Consider the following 24,166-nt stretch of genomic DNA (forward strand, 5'->3'; position numbering starts at 1 on the left):
AGAGAAGAATCCTATTAGAAAGTAAAATTAGCATGGTGCTTCACAAGGGGCTGAAATAACTAGTGATTAGAAATAAACAAAAATATGAAAACTATGAATGAGAGCAGAAATCAGAATTCTAAAACTTCTTTGTAATTAAAGTGGATGACTGAGGATATTATTCAAATGTATTGATGGTCTATGACCAGTATTAAATATTTTTTGCAACTGATGGGGGAAAACCATATGGTTCTCCATAACTGATGGTGCACAACCAATAAATATATATATATATATATATATATATATATATATATATATATATAATCAATCCAAATATAATAGATGGCACTCGGAGGCTTGTAGTATGGTGAAACAGGAAAAAGTGCTTTAATCCAGCGTTAGCGACGTTTCGGGGACTATGTCCCCTTCATCAGGATACATTTGACAAGTGACATGACAGTGCTTTAAATAGTAACACTTACCAATCGGCGTCTTCCATTCTCCCGCCCGTGGTTCGTGCCGCCCGTCCGCGGTCCCCGCACTTCCGGTCTCTCGGAGCTTCCAGCCGGCGGAAGTGACGTTTTCCCGGACGTCGGGCCTTCCACAATGACGTGGTGAAGAATTTCGCCATGGCAACCTGAGTAAATATAAACAAAACAAGCGGTGAATAACGAGTACATAGTGTAAGAGGGCAAATTTGCCCATAGATACAATTCGAGTGACGCTCTATGTGGCGTGTTGTACATATAATGTAATATCAATTTGGCACTTCTAATAGCTAAAAAATAATAAAGAAAAAACGGTGAAACAGAAAAACAAGTGTAACATGCAGAATATGCTGTGGCCTCGCCTCTATTGCTAACATGTACTATGTTTGCTCCTAAGCGATCTTATACATAAAACTGACTTTACTTGATAAAGCTTTTCTGGAAGTGTTTGATTTTAAATGGGAACATGGAAAAAATATCCCTAGTTATCTAACACTAATAATGATGGTACTATTGTGCGGCTTGAATATTGTTATACAAAATGGATCAACCCCAGGGACTCGTTCAGCCCTTTGGGCTTCAACGTGTCCAAGCGGAAGATCCATCTTGTTTCTAGTTGGAGAAGTCGCTTGGACCTGTCTCCTCCCCTCGCACTATTGGGTACATGGTCTATTGCTTTATATTGGAGGGTGGCCATTCCGTGGCGATGTTCTGCAAAGTGCCTGGCTACAGGCTGGTCTCCTGTGCCTGATGCCAGTGCCGCCCTGATGGCAGTTCTATGCTGGGCCATACGTGTTTTGAGTTGACATTCTGTTTTCCCCACATAGTAGAGCCCGCACGGGCATATTATAACATATACCACGTATTTGGTGCTACACGTGAGGGGCCATTTGATGTCATGTTTTCTGCCAGTATGGGGGTGAACGATGTAGCTGCCTGTCATAAGATAGTTACATGTTGTGCAGCCTAAACACCGATAACATCCGTTTTTTCGGCTAAGAAAATGTGTGCTTTTGGCTTTTTTGAAACTGCCTACATCCGTTTTTACCACCAGATCCCTGATGCTCCTGCTTCTTGTGAAGCTGGACATGATCCTTTTATCTTTGAGGGATTTGAGGTCTGGGTCAGTGGTTATGAGGGGCCACAAGTGCTTTGCTTTTTTGTTAATTCTCTCACTATTGACACTAAATTGTTGTACCCACGGGAAAGGTTCTTTTTTCTTGTTGGATTTATTTGTGAGACTACGGGCTCCCTCTAGTATCTCTCGTCTGGGAATTGCCAAGGCTTTGTCTCTTGCCTGTGCTAATTCTTTTCTGGGATACCCCCTTTGGGCAAGTTTCTCGACCATCTCATCAAGTTGAATCTTGGCGGTAGCTGGATCGCTGTTTGACCTCACTACTCTGAGAAGTTGCGAATATGGGAGACCTTTGACAGTCGCCTTTGGATGAAAGCTCTCATGTCTCAGGATAGAATTTCTATCCGTGGGTTTAGTGTATAATTTAGTGGTGATTTGACCCTCTTGCAGCGAGATTTGTAAATCCAGATAAAAAATGGATTCCCTGCTGCTTTGATATGTGAGTTTGATTGGGCTGTCGGAGGTGTTGTGGGCCAATATGACCTGTTCTAGTTGTTGCTCTGTCCCTGTCCAGAACAGTAGCAGGTCATCTATGTACCTGCAATAAAAAAAGACATGCTTTACAACGTCCTCCTGTAAGAAAAAAATGTCCCTTTCAACCTCCCACATATAGGAGTTGGCGAACGTGGGGGCCACCGAAGACCCCATAGCACATCCTGTAAGTTGTTTAAAGAAATGACCGTTAAACAGAAAATAATTATGTTCCAATGTGAACTGTAATAAAAGCATAAATAAATCAATATCTGGGCCTTGGTAGCACGGGTTCCCTGTAATAAGTCTCCTGGTGGCAGCCAAACCCCCTCCGTGGGGTATGCAGGTGTAGAGGCTGCTTACATCGATGGTAGCCTCTACACCTGCATACCCCACGGAGGGGGTTTGGCTGCCACCAGGAGACTTATTACAGGGAACCCGTGCTACCAAGGCCCAGATATTGATTTATTTATGCTTTTATTACAGTTCACATTGGAACATAATTATTTTCTGTTTAACGGTCATTTCTTTAAACAACTTACAGGATGTGCTATGGGGTCTTCGGTGGCCCCCACGTTCGCCAACTCCTATATGTGGGAGGTTGAAAGGGACATTTTTTTCTTACAGGAGGACGTTGTAAAGCATGTCTTTTTTTATTGCAGGTACATAGATGACCTGCTACTGTTCTGGACAGGGACAGAGCAACAACTAGAACAGGTCATATTGGCCCACAACACCTCCGACAGCCCAATCAAACTCACATATCAAAGCAGCAGGGAATCCATTTTTTATCTGGATTTACAAATCTCGCTGCAAGAGGGTCAAATCACCACTAAATTATACACTAAACCCACGGATAGAAATTCTATCCTGAGACATGAGAGCTTTCATCCAAAGGCGACTGTCAAAGGTCTCCCATATTCGCAACTTCTCAGAGTAGTGAGGTCAAACAGCGATCCAGCTACCGCCAAGATTCAACTTGATGAGATGGTCGAGAAACTTGCCCAAAGGGGGTATCCCAGAAAAGAATTAGCACAGGCAAGAGACAAAGCCTTGGCAATTCCCAGACGAGAGATACTAGAGGGAGCCCGTAGTCTCACAAATAAATCCAACAAGAAAAAAGAACCTTTCCCGTGGGTACAACAATTTAGTGTCAATAGTGAGAGAATTAACAAAAAAGCAAAGCACTTGTGGCCCCTCATAACCACTGACCCAGACCTCAAATCCCTCAAAGATAAAAGGATCATGTCCAGCTTCACAAGAAGCAGGAGCATCAGGGATCTGGTGGTAAAAACGGATGTAGGCAGTTTCAAAAAAGCCAAAAGCACACATTTTCTTAGCCGAAAAAACGGATGTTATCGGTGTTTAGGCTGCACAACATGTAACTATCTTATGACAGGCAGCTACATCGTTCACCCCCATACTGGCAGAAAACATGACATCAAATGGCCCCTCACGTGTAGCACCAAATACGTGGTATATGTTATAATATGCCCGTGCGGGCTCTACTATGTGGGGAAAACAGAATGTCAACTCAAAACACGTATGGCCCAGCATAGAACTGCCATCAGGGCGGCACTGGCATCAGGCACAGGAGACCAGCCTGTAGCCAGGCACTTTGCAGAACATCGCCACGGAATGGCCACCCTCCAATATAAAGCAATAGACCATGTACCCAATAGTGCGAGGGGAGGAGACAGGTCCAAGCGACTTCTCCAACTAGAAACAAGATGGATCTTCCGCTTGGACACGTTGAAGCCCAAAGGGCTGAACGAGTCCCTGGGGTTGATCCATTTTGTATAACAATATTCAAGCCGCACAATAGTACCATCATTATTAGTGTTAGATAACTAGGGATATTTTTTCCATGTTCCCATTTAAAATCAAACACTTCCAGAAAAGCTTTATCAAGTAAAGTCAGTTTTATGTATAAGATCGCTTAGGAGCAAACATAGTACATGTTAGCAATAGAGGCGAGGCCACAGCATATTCTGCATGTTACACTTGTTTTTCTGTTTCACCGTTTTTTCTTTATTATTTTTTAGCTATTAGAAGTGCCAAATTGATATTACATTATATGTACAACACGCCACATAGAGCGTCACTCGAATTGTATCTATGGGCAAATTTGCCCTCTTACACTATGTACTCGTTATTCACCGCTTGTTTTGTTTATATTTACTCAGGTTGCCATGGCGAAATTCTTCACCACGTCATTGTGGAAGGCCCGACGTCCGGGAAAACGTCACTTCCGCCGGCTGGAAGCTCCGAGAGACCGGAAGTGCGGGGACCGCGGACGGGCGGCACGAACCACGGGCGGGAGAATGGAAGACGCCGATTGGTAAGTGTTACTATTTAAAGCACTGTCATGTCACTTGTCAAATGTATCCTGATGAAGGGGACATAGTCCCCGAAACGTCGCTAACGCTGGATTAAAGCACTTTTTCCTGTTTCACCATACTACAAGCCTCCGAGTGCCATCTATTATATTTGGATTGTCTATTGGCTACAGCATTGTGCCTTACGAGGGGCACCGGAGCAAGTGAGCCCCACGGGGGAGCAGGAGTGCCGGGAGATCACAAATATTTATATATATATATATATATATCTCAAAAAGAATGAGAAAAGCGCACCATGAGCAAGATGTAAAACAGTTCTTTTACTGAAAATATAAGCTCACATACATAGAGGTTTAAAATGAACAGCTTGCCAGCAAACAGGAGGAACACAGCTTCCGATATCAGTCGTCACAGTGAGAAGACGTCCAGCGCCCGATCACCGTCTGTACCGCGTCGCCGTCAGTAGTTCTCCCAAGTGGTAAGACGTAACACAGCTTTCTCCATAGGCCACGCCCAACGCGTTTCGTCTACGGACTCCATAGGCCACACCCCCCTGACGAAGTCCGTAGACGAAACGCGTTGGGCGTGGCCTATGGAGAAAGCTGTGTTACGTCTTACCACTTGGGAGAACTACTGACGGCGACGCGGTACAGACGGTGATCGGGCGCTGGACGTCTTCTCACTGTGACGACTGATATCGGAAGCTGTGTTCCTCCTGTTTGCTGGCAAGCTGTTCATTTTAAACCTCTATGTATGTGAGCTTATATTTTCAGTAAAAGAACTGTTTTACATCTTGCTCATGGTGCGCTTTTCTCATTCTTTTTGAGATTATCTGTGTGGTCCTGGTCGGGCCGTGTAAAAGCTGCACACGTTTGGAGGTCAATCAAGTGAAGCTGAGGATATATTTGCGCCTGGGTATTGTTTCCTATATATATATATATATATATATATATATATAGTAACAAAGTGCTGGGATATGAAGCTCTGCTTCCTGACAGCCCTGTGAAGCCCCGCCCCTGGGCTTTCAATAGCCCTCAGCCTACTAAATTTTAAAGCAGGGGTGACCATCGGTGGATGAAACAATTGATGGTTCCCTCCAGTGCCTGATCAAACCAATAGGCTAATTTGGCTGTAGCCTAGAGTGCCATTACGGGGGGCACCTTGCAGGGGAAAGTCGAGGAGTAAAATGTCTCGTTTATTCCATGCTTGTCCGCTATCACCCATCTGTGATAGCGGACAAGAAGACTGACAGATGTCTGTGCCAATGTAACTTACTGCTGAAACCATTACTTTATCATGTACATTGTGCCACAGGGCCAGCTGGGCAGCCTAAAGCCAAAGCCTCCTTCACACGTCACAAGCATTAGATGCTGCCAGTTGTATAAGTTCAATACATGCACTTGGGCAGTATGAATGGTGAGTCCCTAAGTTCCCATGCATGTGTGTGTTTAGCAGCATGAAAGGGGAGCTACATGTGTATTAGCCCGGGGCAATTGGAACCTTTAATCAGGCTCTGGTTCGCTTGCAGATAGCTTCACACCATCGAGGATCCACAAAAATTGAATATATATATATAAAATGTAATATATTGTTACAAACTGACAGAATACATAGCGTAGCTCTGCCCCTTGACACTCCTGCAAGCACTGCCCCTGGGCTCTCATTGATCCACAGCCTACTGAATTGTGTAGCAGGGGTGACCTTGGTAGATGAGCAATTGATGGCTCCCTTGCAGATGGTATCACAACATCTCGGTTACTCATCAATAATGACCTTTGATGGATAACTCACAGATAGCCACCCCTACCCCAACCCCTGTTATAATTGTACTGTAATCACTGGGGAATGTACACATTCTGGGTATAATCTGTAATGCTGAACTAGGAGATATAGTTGTACTGTATAGAGTTCAATGTGAATAAGACTTTAGAGATTTAATACTTAGGAAATACCAGAAACAAGAAACAGCTATCATGAAACAATAGTGACTGAGAGACTTATTTTATGAGAGATCCGCAAAAAATATTCGGTACTTGTTTCCTAGAACGGCCACAATCGTGAGTGATCGTGGCTCTTAATTAAGGGACACGATCCTCACGATGTGGCCGATTTTTTACACTTTTTTGACTTTGATTGACAGAAATCGGGTCAATCGGTCGGTCGCGACCAATTAAAATCGTCCGCGATGCGACCGACCGATTGACCCGATTTTTCCATAGACTTCAATGTTAAAAAATCTTTTAACATTGAAATCGGGAGGATCTTGTCGGTCTTGTGCCATTATAATGGCACAAGATGAGATGGACTTGATTAAGTCCATCTCACATAGGGAAAAATGTTAAAAAAGGTGAAATGGGCCAATATGACCCATTTCAAATTTTTTATGTGCCCGCCATGACCCCACGATAGACGTCAACCCGAAGCGTGGCGAGCGCAGCGAGCCCGCGAGGGGCGGCGGTGCGCGTCCTCCGACCTTTTCATTCCCCTACTATCCACTAGGGCGTGGAGTGAGAATAGAATAGTGTGGCGAGCGCAGCGAGCCACCGAGCCCGAAGCGTGGCGAGCGCAGCGAGCCCCGCGAGGGGACGCGTATACCTGTGAAGTTAGACGCGTCCCCTCGCGGGGCTCGCTGCGCTCGCCACGCTTCGGGCTCGGTGGCTCGCTGCGCTCGCCACACTATTCTATTCTCACTCCACGCCCTAGTGGATAGTAGGGGAATGAAAAGGTCGGAGGACGCGCGCCGCCGCCCCTCGCGGGCTCGCTGCGCTCGCCACGCTTCGGGTTGACGTCTATCGTGGGGTCTAGCCCACTTAGTAACATTTGTGGGGGCAATTGAAAATAATCAGGTGAAAAAAAAAAAAAATCGGGTGAAAAATCGGTCGATCGGATCGGTCGCATCGTATGCGACCAAATCGCATGCGATGCGATCGATCCGATTTTTTATCTTACGACCACAACGATCTAAATCGTTGTGGCCGTTCTAGGAAACAAGTACCAAATATTCTTAATGCAACTTTGGCATAGTACAGCCAAGAATCTAGATAACAGAATAGGTCCAAAAAATGACCTTCACAAGGGTTTTTCCTCCTTCCACAAATGTCTCTAGGTGGATGTACCGATGGTGCCCAATGATGGCTATTGGCTGTGAAATATATCCTCAGCCAAGAAATACTTTCCATTGGATAAACCTGTCTTGTAACACAGACTCCACCCTCCTCAGAGGATCTCCAAGCACCTCAAGGCTTTTTAAAAAATTCAGGTCTGCTTTAAAACCTATATAGTCTTGAATAGAGAAAGTAAAGAAATATGACAGGCTCCCTGTAAGACTTTATATGACTACGCAAGCTAAAAAAGTTGTGGTACTTGTGTACTATAACGGAGCCCATCGCATCGCAGACCATATCGCAGGCGATGCGATGCGATATCGGCCGATGTTGTACAATGCCATACAATTCGATGGGATGCGATTATAAATTGTATAAGCACCCTAATGGGTGCTTACAATGCTTAAATGCACCCCCACACCACCCCCTCCAGTATAAACGTGAACCCGAAGCGTGGCGAGCGGCGGCGGTACGCGTCCTACGACCTTTTCATACCCCCACTATCCACGTCGGCGTGGAGTTGATTTTATAAAGTGTGGCGAGGGGACGCAGATACCTTCACAGGTATCCGCGTCCCCTCGTGGGCTTCACAGGTATCCGCTGCGCTCGCCACACTTCGGGCTCGGTGGCTCGCTGCGCTCGCCACACTTTATAAAGTCAACTCCATGCCGACGTGGATAGTGGGGGTATGAAAAGGTCATAGGACGCGTACCGCCGCCGCTCGCCACGCTTCGGGTTCACCTTTATACTGGGGGGGTGGCATGGGGGTGCATTTAAGCATTGCAAGCACCCATTAGGGTGCTTATACAATTTAATATCGTATATGCATTAAAATCACATCCCATCGCAACGCATGCCATCGGGTGACTAATTATCGGGGCGCCGTGCTAGTACCAAAGTTGTCTTATGGATATTGAAGAAAATGTACTGAGGAATAACACACCAAAGCACTGTGAATAAAGTTCTCTGCGCACAGGACAGATGCCCGTCTCACGAGCTTGCCTCTGCTGTAATTTCATATCCAACTCTTCCTGCAGGTGGACAACATCCATCCGGGTACTGGGTGTGCTGGATACTTGCTGGGTCCACAGCTGATTGTTCTCCATCCATTCTCTGCGTAGGAGACACACAAATCCTGTTATCCTGCCTATTGCTCCTCATGAGCAGGAAAAGTACCGTATATACTCGAGTATAAGTCGACCCGAATATAAGCCGAGGCACCCAATTTTACAACAAAAAACTGGGAAAACTTATTGACTCAAGTGGGACCCTCACTCGAGTATAAGCCGAGGGGGGCTTTTTCAGCATAAAAAATGTTCTGAAAAAGTAGGCTTATACTCGAGTATATATGGTAAATGACATAGTATAAATATTTGTCATAGCAGAAGGAAGTATGCATAGGACTGACATGCATAGGAATGTCCTGTTCATAAAATATGCATCCTGAATGTCAGCATAGAAACTACTGGCTTAGATATGTAGGGTGAAATTTAATAAGAAGAGATTCAGAAAGTGAGAAATTTCCAGGTTTTTTTTAAAGCGGCAATCATTTACACTGCAAAACCAGTTTTATTTTGAAGTGTAAATGATTGCCGCTTTAACCCCTTGAAGGGTGTTTTTTTTTAAGGAGCGCTCCCCACTGGGCGAGTTTTTTATGGGGAGAGCTCCCTAAAAAAAAAAACCACCACAGTCTCCCTGGGTCCAGGCAGCGCCGCTGAACTGTGAATCAGACGCTGCCTGGCCCTGTTCCCTGCCGCCCCATCCCTGTTTCCGGCAGCCAGCTTGTCATAAGCCGGCGCTGGACAGGTCAATAGAAAAGCCAGATGGGAGGAGGAGGGGAGGAGGAGGCTCGGCGTAGGAGAGGGAGTCGGTTAGCGCCAAAGCTGCCTGAGTTCAGCGATTGAACTCAGCAGCGCTGCCCAGCTCTAAACAGTGGCAATCCTAGAATTTTCCGGGCTTGCCAGAATGGGCACTGAGGCACAGCCCGGAAAATTCTCGGGATTGCCACCGAAGGGGTTAAAAAGATACCTGGAGAGATCTTACCAAATCTCTCACTTTCTGAATCTCTCATCCTATTAAATGTCACCTGTAATCTTTTCCCTACCAATGCATCAGGACAAATGTTTACAATGCAAGACTATAGGTATCACAAAAATGTAGGAAACCTCATACTATAGAGGCTGATAACACTGATTTTGATTCTTTGTACATGGCAGCTGTGCTAATATATGCAGAAGCCACAGGAGGCATCTAGTGTTCATTCTAGCACACTTCATTCTGTGCCTTTCCTCCTTCCTGCCTGGGGTGTCACTTTCTGCTGTGGTGCTTCTAGCACTGGTTTGATCTACATATCTGTGCAGCAGATCAGTACAGCATATCAGTACATAATATCATCACAGCAGAGAATGACACCACAGGCAGGGAAGAGGAACTGCACAGGTCTAGAAATATGCAGTGTGCTAGTATGAACGCTGAAAGAACAGCATCAGATCCATTATGTGAATCATGCTAGACAATTGGACTCATAGCAACCCTCAGGTTACTCAGGATGTGTGGTAAAACTATGCTACCAGGGCTAGTGAAACTGCGGACACAAGCTCTCGCTATGGCATGCCAAGAAAAAATGCTCCCCCTAAACACCGGCAGCATGTCCATCATGGACAGTATTTTCCCTGCCATAAACAGGGAACTTGCATCTATTATGTGCAGTAATAAAATGGTGTTTTTCTGGTAAGGTCACTACCTGGGTGGCACTATGGGCCCGATTCAGAGCCTATCACAGGGCTGCAATTTGCAGCTCAGCCGGTTGTCGAATGACCAAGTATGTGCATTGTACATTGTGCACATGTGCGGATGAAGCCAGAGATGGTTAGCCATCACTGGCTGTTTGCAAGTTGATTGACAGCCAGAGGGTGCCTTTGCAGGCAGCACCCTGGTGTTTTTTAGGGAGTGTCACCTAAAAATGCAGATGGGCCCGGCCGTGAAGAGGGAGGACCCTGACATCAGTGGCCTCCATCTTCCCACGGCCATCACAGTGCTGTCTAGACTTACTTAGTCAGCGAACCAGGGGAAAACCATTCAGTGATGAGTGATTGTGAATAAGTTATATTATAGTGCTAGTTACTTTCCAAAACTTCTTTTTGTATATTTGGTGTATTGTTTTCCACCTGTGTGCACGGCTGCGAATGTATTTGCAGACATGCAGAGGGGCGCGGAGCCACTCAGGCGGGGTGATTTACCTGATCGCTGGGCTCCGAAGTTTGACAGCCCAGAGATCAGGCCTGAATGAGGCCCTATGTCACAATTCACACACACTCAGCATGCCACTTCCACTCCTGATTCCTAACCTAACAGAGATGTTTTTAATATCTTGTTTTAAAGCCTCTCCTGTTTAATTTTTATTTATTTTATTGACATTTGCTGATATAGCGCCAGCATATTGAGTGTGGCTTTACAGTTGGTAATAAAGCAGTTCTACAACAAGACTGTGTAATTACAAAGAGGTAAGAGGGCCCTGCTCTCCAGCTTACAATCTATACCATGATGCTACCACAGAGACCTGGTCACAAACTGAGACCCTAATTACCAAAGTGTCTCTATTCTTGTCGATTCCAAAAAGTCATACATAAAAAGGGTGAGGATCATTCGGTTGGCGATATAAGTAGGTCGACAGTAAATAGGTTGACCACATTTGGTCGACAGTGAATAGGCTGACACACCATGGTTTACGTTGGCATGGTCAAAAGGTCGACTTGGTCAATAAGTTGACATGGAAAAGGTTGACATAGAGAAAGGTTGACCGTCCGTTTTTCAAAAATGTTGGTGTCTCAGTTGACCCATGTCGCCATGGACAGCATATTAGAGTCCCGCTCTTGCCATGCTTCGGGCACGGTGCGTCACTGTGCTTGGCACACTATTATATTCTCCTTCTATGCCCACTGGGATGGTGTAGTAGGAACAAATCTTTTTTTTTTTTAATTATGTAACCTCATGGCAACCTGTTTTTCATATCATCCTATTGGCCATGTTGACCAAAACCATGTCCACATTTTTCATGTGACGATCTAATGACTGTCGACCAATAGTGGTCTACTTATTGCCTGCCGACCTAACGACCGGATACCCATAAAAATATGAACATGGACTAAAAGGGAGATTATTATAAAAAAAAAAAATGTAAGCTACAAAGATAAATGTATCTCTAAAAGAAATGTCCCCATAGACGAAACTCACCTCGGTGGCAGGATTGCATTTAAAATTTCTTCTGCTGGCTTAGATGCCTCCAGTGGAGGAGTTTTGGGCTTTGGAGGAGGTGGAACAGGAGCAGATGTAACACTTGGCTGAGGAATGGCTTTCAGTGCACGAGACTGCAAGACAAAATATCTCATATGCTTAGCTTTTCACATAGAAAAAAACTCAGCAAGACAAAATGTCATTTAGATTGCACAACTGATTAAAATGTAATTATAATAAAATATATATTAGACATGTACTGCAGTTGTCAGAAGGAACATCCCACTATGGTTCTCAGCAGTAACTGCGCCTCTCATAAAAGCAGTACCCAGTCATGTAATGCAGCAGGCTTTGTGGTGAAATGTCCTGCCATACTGAAGACAGTCTTTTGGATGGCTAAATGTCTGTTTTGTGGCTAGGTGTGGCCACCGTCACTGGAGAGGTAACCGTGGATGCAACCCCCCCCCCCCCCCAAACAAATCTTTTATAGCTTTAACTACCCACTCCTAGAACCCCTGTGGAAGTCAGCTCCAGAAATGCGTCAAATTACAAAATGCTGCATAACTAGCTAAGTCCTATTGAATCCACCCACCTCCACAACCCCATGTAGGTGCCAATGCATGTGCCTTTTCCCTGTTAGGGGTCAATGTGTTTTATTTTGTGGGGGGCTAATACATTTGTGTTGGGGGTTTATTGTTTTATATGGGGGCCAGTGTTTTTGTTTGCTCATGCATCTGAGATACCCCGTGCATGAGTCCCAATGTTGTTCTCTTTGGAGGCTAAACTCGGATGATCTGCACCTAGCATAGTGCTGGTGAACATTTCAATGATGCGACCGATGGTGGCATGTATAGATGCACAAACCATGATTGCAGCATCTGAAGACACTGGCAGTGGGTGTCGCAGTCCTTGCATATTCGGGTGCATGGATATACACCCAAGGTGCATGGATATACACCCAAGAAAGGCATTGCAGTGGCATTTGCATAAAGTAGAATACACACCTGTAGCAGAAGAAGCATGGTAGACTGCATCTCTAGCCAACTCTGAATCAAGCCCCTTGAGGATGGATCCTATCCCTCTTGGCAGACCCTACCCCCTCAACAGATCCCACCATTAAAGGCCCCCATACATTAGGCCGACTTGTCCTAGGGACAAGTCGGACCCAATTTACCTGCGACTTGATGTGCCATTTTTTACATGGGATAAATCGCATGCGATTTATCCCATGTAAAAAAAAAACCGGGGAGCTGCAGGGCGGTGAGGAGTAGTGGGGGCGGGCAGCGGCGGCGGTGGTGGGGGCGGGCAGCGGTGGCCAGCGGTGGTGGGGGCGGGCGGCGGGTGCGGTGAGCGCTGCTGACCTGGCCGGGCAGTGTACTTACACATAGCAGCAGCGGGGACGGGCAGCGCAGTGGCGGCTATTATATTTTTAAAATACTTGTCAAATGACCGGCCGCTCTCTGATTGGCTGAGAGCTCTCCGGCCAATCAGAGAGCGGCCGGTCATTTGACAAGTATTTTAAAAATATAATAGCCGCCACTGCGCTGCCCGTTCCCGCTGCTGCTATGTGTAAGTACACTGCCCGGCCAGGTCAGCAGCGCTCACCGCACCCGCCGCCCGCCCCCACCACCGCCCGGCCAGGTCAGTCAGCAGCACTCGCCGGTGCTCAGGGACCCGCTGCCCCGGTGTCTGCATGCATATGCCTGTCAGGTGGCAGGCATATGCATACAGGGAGGTCGGACGTGATCGTATGTACAGACCGTCCGACCTCCCTGATCCGGTCCGATGCGCACGGGACCGCGCATCGGATCAGATATCACACACCTACGATTTTGGGCCGATTTCACCCGATTATCGGCACAAAGTGCCGAAATCGGATGAAATCGTCCCAAAATCGCATAGTGTATGGGGGCCTTAAGGCTGTTAACATTAATTTCCCAGACTGGTTGATCATCCCAATCTGCCCCTGGTCATTTTTATCACAACCACATTGTGGATGTAGTAAATATTTTTCACATAGATTTACCAAAATGCTCTTGGCAAGCGATTTATTTCTCCTCACATAAGATGTCCCAATGCAATAACCATAAGGAAATGCACTTCAAACTCATGCATAGGCTATATTTTACCCCAACCAAATTACACAGAATCTGGCCAGACCAATCTAAATTTTGCTGGCGAAATTGCTCAGAGGTGGGAGACATCTTCCATATATTTTGGTCGTGCCCCAAAATTCGCCCCCCCTATGGAATGCGGTCTTCACCTTTGCCTCCAGAGTGTTTCAAAGAAAGAATCCCCCTCCATTGCTCTTTTTCATTTCTTTCCTGCAAACCTCTCGCAAGCAGACTGTTATATTTTAGGACACTTATGCATAGCCACTAGAGCCGCAATAGCTCAACACTGGAAAGACCCCACACCTCCACTGCTGCCCAAGATTATCCGTAAAACCCATCGGGCTTTTGAAATGGAGACCTTGGGACCTACCCTATTCATTGCAGGCAAACTCCCCCTCAGTTAAATGGTCCAGTTGGCAAGAGTATTTTACCTCTCAAGAAGGAGCAGATATTCTGTTAGATGTTGAATGCTAACCACTTCACAGGAAATTCTTAACTGACTGTCAGTATATATGGTTATTACAGAGCACTGTATAAGTTTTTGAATGTTACTTAATTTTCTAAGAAACCTATTGTATGTATATATGCCCCATTGGTATAAGTATCTATCAGATGACTCCCTGATTTCCCTTCCCACCTCCCCTACCTTTTTTCTGTATCCTCTTCCCTTTCCGTGGTAACGGAACAAAAATTTTTATAAAAATTATTGATGATAAAAAAAAAAATGCTCTTGATGGAAGACAGGCTCGAATAAACATAGAAAACGATGGCTTCCTAATGGTCTCCTGTCTTCTATTGGGGAATTGACAGACAAGGAGAGAGGAGGAAGAAAGAAAACTTTATAAGGAGGACTTTAACCTTTTACGACAATTATATTAGATGATAAGAGCGCCATTAGGAACCCCTCATCTCTTTGTTTTCTATGTTTCTTAATTCGAGAGGTTTGGCAACCTTTTTTTGATGGTTTCTATATAGCTGCTCTTGGTGCAGTTTTCAATCTGTCATTTCTTGTGCAGTAGGCTCCAATAAACCCTGATTAAGAGTGGAGTTACACATTAGCCAATATATCAGCCGTTCAAGCTTATGTATCTGTGAACGATGTTGTTCTGCAATGTATTATGGGAAATAAGCAGATATAAACACCGGCTTTAACCCTGCTTGAACTGGGGTGCATGGATTGAGGCCAGAGTTGCACATACCCCCGTCTTGCATTTACAGCAGCCCTCAGAAGCCAGCTAAGGCTGATGATAAGACAGAAAGTGGCTTTATACATTGCAGCCTCATACCTCCCAATGTGACGCTCTCCAGGAGGGACACAGTGCTCTATTCCTGGAATTCCCTCTTAAATTATGACTGCAATCACCTATTTTAAATAGGTTCATTGATCAGAAAGGTGTTTCAACACAGTTGATGGTAATCATAAATGAAGCGGAAAGTCCAGGAATAGAGCATTCTGACCCTCCTGGAAAGCATCATGTTGGGAGATATGCAGTCTGGTCTGTTAGTCCGAGAAAGAGGAGACATCTCTCAATGGGACTACCTGTCATGCTGGTGATTGGCAGATAGGACTTCCAATAGGAAGTCAATGCCAGTTATAGGTAAACCAGAGCAGTCTCACAGACTGCTTCTGGCTTTACTGACACTGAGCAAGGTGGCGCATTGCTGCAGCCCTTAAGTAACATATAAACACTCTGGCTCGAAAAGTTTAGGCGTCAAAAGGAAACAAAATAAGAGGTTTGGGGGATCAGCCATCATGGCTGATGGAGAACATTGACCATATTCAGGTCCATGCATTCCCCTGCAAATTTGTACGGAACCACAATGTTTCCTAACTGCGCATGTGCGTAGAGTGTTCGCTGGCGGCTTGCACACAACAGTGCAGGCGGAGGCGTGGGTCGGTGGATGTGCCCATGGGAATGCCCAGATTTTCATGTGTGTTCCCATGAAAACAATGGGCGTTCTCATGCTAATGTCCCAGTGATGCGGATGATGGGGGCGGGCAGCTGACAACACCGGATGTCAGCTGCCAGCCCTGTCCTCACACAGGACACATGCAAGCCTAAGACACCTGAGAGTGTCTTAGATTTGCATGTGCGCACCACAGCGAATGATGTGGGTGTCGCCCCATAGTCTGCGAATGGATGTTTATGCAAAACATCCATTCGCAGCCGTGTAGGCGAATTTGCCCTGCGAACAGCGGACGGGCTTAAAAAGACACGCATCGCTGAGTGTCAATCAGAATAACCTCCCATGTGTGTAGTCCTGAGTTTATGATTGTTTCTACTGTACTGTTGTTTGATTTAGTGTGTGGTTATTTCAGCTATTTATATACCCTTACCCCCTCATCAATCTAACTGACCATGCCAATTAACCCTCACACTGCTGAATTTATAAATTGCTGCTCTCTTGATGTATGCAGTGTGATGCCTGTGTCACTGTGTACAGGGCTCTGGCTGCTGATATCACCATGGGAGACAAAGGAACATCCAATCAGCACCTTTTGACGATTGCTGGATCAGACCATTTGTACTATTTCACACTATCAGGTTATGGTCGGACAGCAAAACGCTGGACAGCAAGAAAGCCGTGTTGGGCTTCTAATCTATAATATGGGGTGACGGGTCATTTCAAACGGGCTGGCCACTGGGTAGGAGCTGGATCTATCCACTGAAAATGACGTCTGCTGGGTTGTAGCCGGACCGTCTGAACAGTCTTCAGTGTGTGCATAGGGAGATGGCTGCCTTTCCCACACGCCGATTTTTGGTGTGCAGATTGAGCTCTTTTCACCCCCAATTTGACATCATATATAAACCCCAACCCCAGAATTAATGTGACAACCATGGCATGAACAGATTTTTTTGGGTATGGGTGAAAACCGGACCAGGACAAAACCGCCGGACCGGACATCAAACTCTGCATTTTGTAGCTTGTAGAGTCCGGTCCGGGGGGTGTCCTGTCCGGGGGTGTCCTGTACGGGGGGCTACCTGTCACCAGGTAGAGGAGGAGGGGTAGAATAAAGCCTCCCTGTTTGGTCCGGGCATGTAGCAAAAACCGGACGGTCCGGACCACACGGGGAGGCTGTAATCTCCCCTTCCCCATATCCCTGGTGATAGCTATCAAATGTATCCCCCGGACAGGACACCCCCCGGACCGGACTCTACAAGCTCCGGACTGCAGATTTTGATGTCCTTTCCGGCGGTCCGGAGTGCAGTCCGGTCCGGTTTTTACATAGTCCCGATTTTTTGTATAAGCACGCCATTAAATCTGGCTAATAATTGATGCATGTGAAAGGCACTGGTAAAAACCAGTGTGAAATAGCCCTTTCACTCTGCACATCGACATGGGTCAGACCATTGCTTAACCCTGCTTTAATCCCAGGTAGAAATGTTGGGTTGCTCGACTTTGGCGCTTTCACACTGTACCTCAACCAGGGTCCATTTAGCAATCCGGGTTTTTTTGCGATCTGAAAGGGGTATTACCCAGGTTGAGTTGTGTGAATCTAACAGTGGTAAGTTGCAGACCTGCAGTCCTGCGACTGTCAGTTTGGGCCGGACCAGGTTGATATCATGTACCGGAAAAACACAGGTTTTTGGCTAATGTCTGATGCAGGTACAAAATACTGCAAGGACTGGTCCTAAAATAAATTCTGCATTGACATTGCATTGCAATTACCACTGTGTACATAAAATGCACTGATATTTTACAAGTTAGGCTGAGTAGGGGGGCTCTCTGTCTGATGCTATTCTCCGGTACACCAGAGCAGGGGTGTGAGCGCTTACTTTGGGTGATCTCCTCTCAGTGTTCCTGCTGATAAGCACGGCGTTGTCATACTTGAGCAGGGAGTCAGCCGGAGGAATCATGCTTGCGCCGGGTCTCCGAGATCCTTCTCAAGGGTAGCTGTTCAGGGTTACTATGTACACTGGTCTCCCTGGCAACCATTAGACGCCATCGCTCTAACGCTGCACATGCGCTAACTCTGCTCAGCGCCTCCAGTGACCTTAGTGTGACGCCATCTTGGTGGAGCCTGTTCGGTAGCGCAGTTAGAACAAGCCTATATTCTTTAATCTGCTTAGAAACATATAGCGATATACCTAGCTCACACAAATCACATGTTTTGAACGCGGATGAATAATTGTTGTGAAACCTTTTACCGTTTCACAAAATGTTTGCATTCCTATTGGGGGCAATCACCAGTCATCGCCTTCTGACAGCCACAACATGTCCGCCGTTACCGCCCCTTGTAGGATGCAGACATGTTCACGTGACCTATGCAGCGTGTCTCATTGGTTGTTTGCCGGAGGCGGCTGATTTTGAATCTGTTCCGTAGGTGACCGGTGTGGGCTGTGGAGCGAACGGCGGGCGATCGGCTCGGTTATACGCAGCGGCTGTGTGGCGGACGGTACAGGTAATGAGGCAGATAGTTGCGTGCCTTGCGGTGGTCACGTCCTTGCTTCCCAGCATGCAGACGCCGCTCTCAGCGCATATTCTGTGGGGCGCAGGCCGCAGGACTATTGCGCAGTCGTGTCGAGGGACGATCCGGCGCAGTTATTGGAAATGGCGGTGTCCGTTGTCGGAACGCCCATTGTATTCTTGCGTTCAGTAGTCTGCAGGGTCTAAGTAAAAACCGGACCCGAACAAGACCCCGGAATGCCGGACCGGACATCAAACTCTGGAGCATTCCGGAGCTTGTAGGCGTGTGCTGTCCGGGGAGGGCTACCTCTGATAGTTTTCACCAGGCAGGGACATGAGGAAGGGGCGATTAATGCCTCCCTGTTTGGTCCAGCTCTTCCCGGTTTTTACTACATGTCAGGACCATACAGGGAGGCTTTATTCTCTCCCTGGTGACAGGCAGCACCTCCGGACAGGATACCCCCGGACCGGACACTACAAGCTCCGGAATGTAGAGTTTGATATCCGGCATTCCGGTCCGATTTTTACCCATAACCCTGGCTGCAGCATTGGGAATATTCATATATTAAACTGGTCCCTCCTGTGAGTCCAGCACCTGTAGTTCTGCCAGACTTGCCTTGTCCTGTTTATATGGCATCAGGGGTAATCTGAATGAACTCTGACTGCCCAATGAGAATATGACAAGCTCAATTATTTTCGGGGGGGCGGTGTGCCACCTTGTTTGGTTAAAAGTCTGGCTGAGTACCTTCACCCTCGCCAGATGGTGGGAGGTGTTATTTCCGTAATTCCACTGTTTAAGGGAGGGTTGAAACACTGTGCCCAGTAGGTGGCTCTCTTGGTAGGGTTTGTACCCCCTGAAGGATGAGACAGCGAAAGGCCCAGTCTAGTATCCATTCCCAAGGAGCGGGGAAATGCTGGGACTGAGTAGATTGCTCCCATTCCAGAGGTTCGTAGCCTCTGATGGGGATTCAGTGAAAAGCCCAGCTTATTACTTTAACCTTGGGATGCGAGAAACGCTGGGACTGAGTAGATTGCTTTTCCGAGAGGGCCTCACCCTCCAAGGGAATCAATGGAAAATGGTGTATACACTCCCATACCAGGGGTTGGAAAACACCCTAGATGGAGCAGAAAAATATGTGGTCGGACACTGATTGGCTGGCTGCCTGGAGCCCGAGCTTGCACTGTGCCCCTGGGAAAACTTGGGGGTGCCTGAACCCTGTACTGGTGGACCTTGGGGCACCATGCACTAGTATGGCACCTGCAATGCGCACTCTCCCTTTAGGTTAGCGCTGCACGTCCTCACCCTGGACCTTCTGGCTGGAGTCTCTATACTTATTTTCTCTCTCACACGTTTGTCACATTTTCTGTTTTTTTTTTTCTTAGTTTGCTCACGTTTTTATGGGCTAAGCACTCCCCCACGTGCCAAAGCGCTCTCTTTTTGGGGAGAGCTGCGGTCCCCGAGGGTGACCCCGAGCCGCAAGGCAGAGGGAAGCCTACCAAGGGTCTCTCCAAGCTTCGGTGCGGAGGACCCACCCGCCCTAACCTTTCCAGGGGTTGAGAGAAGATGGTCTCTCAAAGCTTTGGCGAGGAGGACCCACCGATCCCTATTTTCCCCCTCTTGGGCCTTATGGCTGAGAGAGTTTAGGGGAGTAACTGGGCCCTTCTCCTTCGGGGGAGGGTCCATACGTACGTAGTCCCCCTATGCATGATTTAGGTCACTGCACTGGGTGTTGGGCTCCAGATAAAAAATACATGGGGGGCCTCCGCCTGGTTTGGGTGGCGGTACCTCTGGTGCTCTTGTACAGCACTCTATTTTGTACTTTGTTCTGTATTTTTTTAGTACAGTAGTAATCAATACAGTCTACAGAGATGTAGTGTGAAGCCAAGGCACCCTCTCCAATATTAAATATTCTAAAAGGAAGATGACCTGGGCAAGGACTCCCTGGCAGGATAAAAGATTAGTCTGCACCAACCCCTCTGTCTCTTGACTGTTTGTGTACTGTGCTAATAGGCTTTATCAGTTCAGTAAGAGCAAAATAGACTCCAAATGTCAGCTCTATATTCAGTGTGGATCATTAGGTAGACCACTATTAGCCAACATAAAAAAGGCTGACACAAGCAAAATGTTGACACAGGTTTTTCATGATGTCTAGGTTGACATGGACCTCATATTAGTGCACTGACCACTGGGATAAACAAGTGGGATTTTGAAAATCATGAAACTGATGTCTTGATGCATGTCAACCTTTTTAATTTGTTGACCTTCGGCTGGCGTGTCGACCTAGGCACTCAACCTAATGAGCGAATACCTATTCACTCACAGATGCCTATATGTGCTACTGTCAGACATATTAATGGAAGATAAGCAAGTCTTAAAAGCGAATCTGAAAATTGTGTTGCTTTTGGTTGACCAGGATTTCCATCCGCTTTCCATCAAGTTACATATAAGGCTGAAACAGATGAAACACAATTCTATATAGGTTTTCCATGATTTGGGGCCTCTTAAAAGAAAATACCTTCTTAAGAAAGGTATGTGCTGGAGTGAGAGGGGGATGCTTTGAGCGGCATGGCACTGCTTTCACTCTGGCAGATCGAAGCAGGTAAACTTGCCCGCCAATCTATTTCTGCTTTTGTACAGTATCGGGATTGAATGCAACTAACACTGTTCAGCAAAGATGATGGGTTGATTTAACCACCCATTATTTCAGCTAATTTATGGGTACACACTATACAATAGTTGTTGCAATCCATTTAGCCTCGGATACAATAAACTGCTGCCCCAGCTCTTACGTGGAGAGAAGCAGAGAATAAGGGGTGAGGCTACCCACTGCTGTTCCGTTAGAAGCAGTGAAAGAGAGCTATGCTGGGCTGTGCATAAAGTAGAGAGCTGGGAGCCACAGTTAAAGCTTGGTAGGCAGTAGTCAGGCCTTGGATGTTTTTAAAAAGGTAAAAAGTAGGTATTCAATGCGTCCAGCGAGGGGGTTGAACAGTGAGGATTGCAGAAAACCAGCGATCCTCGCTGTTTAACCCCCGCGCCGGCCGCTCGCTCTATTCAACGTTCTGGGGAAATCCTAGGCGTCACAGGAAGGCGAGAATTCCCCAAAACAGCGAGACCCGTGCCTAATACAGAAAACTCGCTGTATTTTGCCGCGAGTCTCGCGGCTTCTGGAGCCGCATACGCCAATTCGCCCTTGCTCAAAAAATGGAGCGAGGGGTAATTGGCGTATGAGGGTGCTGCGTTGAATACTGACAGGGTGAGTGGTGACAGCGAGCAGGAAGCTCTGCTCGCTGTCGCTGCTCGCCCACAGCATTGAATACCTGCCAAAGTTGGCTAAGTGTCTCTAACATAGAGCGTTATCCACACTATAACAGGCCTAGCCAACCTGAGGCTCTGCAGCTAATGTGAAACTACAAATCCCAGTGTTGCTATTAGGAATGATAAAACTGTGGCAAGACATGCTGGTATGTGTAGATCCACAGGTTGACCAGGCCTACACGATAAGATAACCTATAAGAACATCAGTAAGATGATATATCCTGATCTGCGAGTAGCTTGGAAATATAGAAAGAGAAATTGACTTAAATAGAATTACATTCATACTAATTGAGATCTTCTAAATCTAAAATTCTCAGCAACCTGATATTGGTATCATGGCACCCAAGAAAAGAACCACCCGTGCACAGAAAAACCGTGTTGTGAAAAATGAGAAGCTCGCATCTTTCATCAGGGACTTTGACAGCCAAGGTAAATTTGTGTTTCTGGCCATACAATACATTCTGTGCGAGCTCTTCTAATGTACTGAGATCTAATTATTTAGTGTGAGGCACTATGGTAAGCATATGAGAGATTACTCTAGATATGGTTTTTCTTTTTACTACGAGTGAAGGTCCAAATACAGATATGTCCATATGCATCTAGCCTTCCTGCAAGTTCAACAGCCTTTTTAGTCATGCCGTGCCGTGCCTTGCTATCTTTTCATGTGACTTTTCCTATTAAAATGCTTGTGCGTTCTGTTTGCATAGTGATGTGAATAAGACAAATGTTCTGTAGAAAAAAACAAAACACGCAAATCTACCAGTTACACAGACCCTGTCACCAACACCTGGCATCTACTGCTGCTTCTGGCATACTTAGGCAAGATGTATGAGGACATATCTGTACCATGAGTGTTTACACTGAATCTAAAGCATACAGTTTAACCTGTCTTATGGTGTGTACACACGGTAAGATATGTCTTCCGATGTTGCCGATACAGTGAACATCGGAAGCCATATCTCATGCTTTTTTTAGGGCTTGCGAGCCCGATGCGTGCTCCCCTGTGAGCGCAAATTGGCAACCAAAAAATCGGGCGACTGATTATCGTGGGCGCCGTGCTAGTACACAAGTACCCTTTTTTAATATTTATATCTAAAATTACTGTGAAAATATAAAAACAAACATACAGCGTAAATGGACTGGAGAAGACCATTTCTAAAAAGGAAATCACATTCCTGACGTGGCGGGGGTGAACACTTGTGGTCTTATCACAATCAGTGCCTGTAAGAATGTGTGGTGCGTACCGGTTGTTAAAAATTATGAATGTTCATACACTTATAACCCTCACAAATTGTGAGTAATAGAATATCCAATATGCGGTTGGCCATTAATACCAATAATGGGAACCGTGTCCCTGAATTTACCACACCATTCAAATGGATATAGCGTAAGGAGACTAGGTGCGGGCAGCGTCCTGGCCGCTCCGGTCACCTCACAATCAAGTGTAATATAGGTAGATGCACTGTGCTTAATATACCATTAGGTGCTGGGAGGACAATACCTCCTAGATCCCAGTGTAATAGATTGGCTGAATAGTTTACTGTCAGATGCCTATATTGTATGCATCAGATCAACCTCCCCACATGTCCCTATCCGTACTGCTGCCTGTAACAGCGTGTTCTGTCACTAGGTAGTGACCGGCAATTCGCTGCAGCTTGCAGTTACAGATGGACGCACCACTTGGTCAGTTCAACACACATTCAAAATACAATAAATGAAAGGAACAGGACGTGCACTAGCTGAGCTCCCGTCTGGCTGCGACCAAATCTGCGCTAAATCTCCCGATACAGAAGCCATCCAGGCTCCATACCCTACAAACCAGCTAGGGGGGACCATATTTAAGGAGTGGGAAAGGTTGCGGAGTCGGGGGACCTCTCTGAGAGGTCCTCGCGGATTGCGGCCTAGTACCCCCTTGGAGCCGGGGACTCGCGTGATCGAGCCGACCGTCGGAGCCACGCAACGCGAGAGGTAGCTTCGCAGAGACCTGCAGACCGTTACCTAACCTGCGAGGGGACGCCAGACTCAGCGCCATCCGGGACACAGGCGGCGGACACGGCTGAGAGGTGAGAGGAGACACGGCGGGCAGGCCCCTCCAAGTCGCGGCCGCCATTTTAGATCCGGAGGGACGCGCAGCAGGGCTCTGTGTATATCAGGGTGCCGGCGCGGGACCTCTGTTAGGCTCCCACCAATATTCCAAGCCAGCTACTGAACTGTCCCCCCCTCCCTCAGCGGCGGAGGGACAGAGGAGAGGTCAAGGGGACTTATCCCTCTTCGCCCCCCTGAGGTGACCGAGTGACTACAGTGGGACACACTTCTCACAAAGGCCAACGGAGGGAACCTGGAGGTGCTCACCTCTCTCTGGGACTCCCTGAAGAACACAGTACCACTTTTCAGGACCCCACCTACACTTTTCTATGTGATACAGGCAATAAACTACAAGCACATGAGGTGGTGAGGTCAATTGTCAAACAGATATACAGGCTCTTATACATTGGAGACTCAGCTCAGGCCTGGGGCTCGGTTGTTATACATTTTGGTGTAATAACTATTGCTCAGAACAGTCTGTCAGTGCTA

General features: G+C 46.7%; 2 protein-coding genes across 4 annotated transcripts in view; one reads left to right on the forward strand and one right to left on the reverse strand.

The window, feature by feature from the left end:
- DNALI1 (dynein axonemal light intermediate chain 1) overlaps nucleotides 1-18,247 on the reverse strand; it is a 35,240-nt gene extending 16,993 nt beyond the window's left edge. Inside the window, exons 1-3 of one of the 2 annotated variants that reach the window (XM_083173568.1) lie at nucleotides 18,018-18,247; nucleotides 11,753-11,886; nucleotides 8,463-8,632 (exon numbers count right to left, since the gene is read on the reverse strand). In XM_083173568.1, coding sequence (XP_083029694.1) covers nucleotides 8,463-8,632; nucleotides 11,753-11,886; nucleotides 18,018-18,038 — 325 coding nt within the window. In that variant the 5' untranslated portion in view covers nucleotides 18,039-18,247. The other variant, XM_083173567.1, reaches the window with a different exon arrangement.
- Nucleotides 18,118-24,166, forward strand: part of CDCA8 (cell division cycle associated 8) — a 44,018-nt gene continuing 37,969 nt past the window's right edge. For both annotated transcript variants that reach the window (XM_083173565.1, XM_083173566.1), the window contains exons 1-2: nucleotides 18,118-18,271; nucleotides 21,910-22,021. In XM_083173565.1, coding sequence (XP_083029691.1) covers nucleotides 21,928-22,021 — 94 coding nt within the window. In that variant the 5' untranslated portion in view covers nucleotides 18,118-18,271; nucleotides 21,910-21,927. The remainder of the gene's footprint in view (nucleotides 18,272-21,909; nucleotides 22,022-24,166) is intronic.

The sequence above is a fragment of the Crinia signifera genome, chromosome 2 (genome assembly GCF_055691185.1).
Source record: "Crinia signifera chromosome 2, ASM5569118v1, whole genome shotgun sequence".
Classification (NCBI taxonomy): Eukaryota; Metazoa; Chordata; class Amphibia; order Anura; family Myobatrachidae; genus Crinia; species Crinia signifera.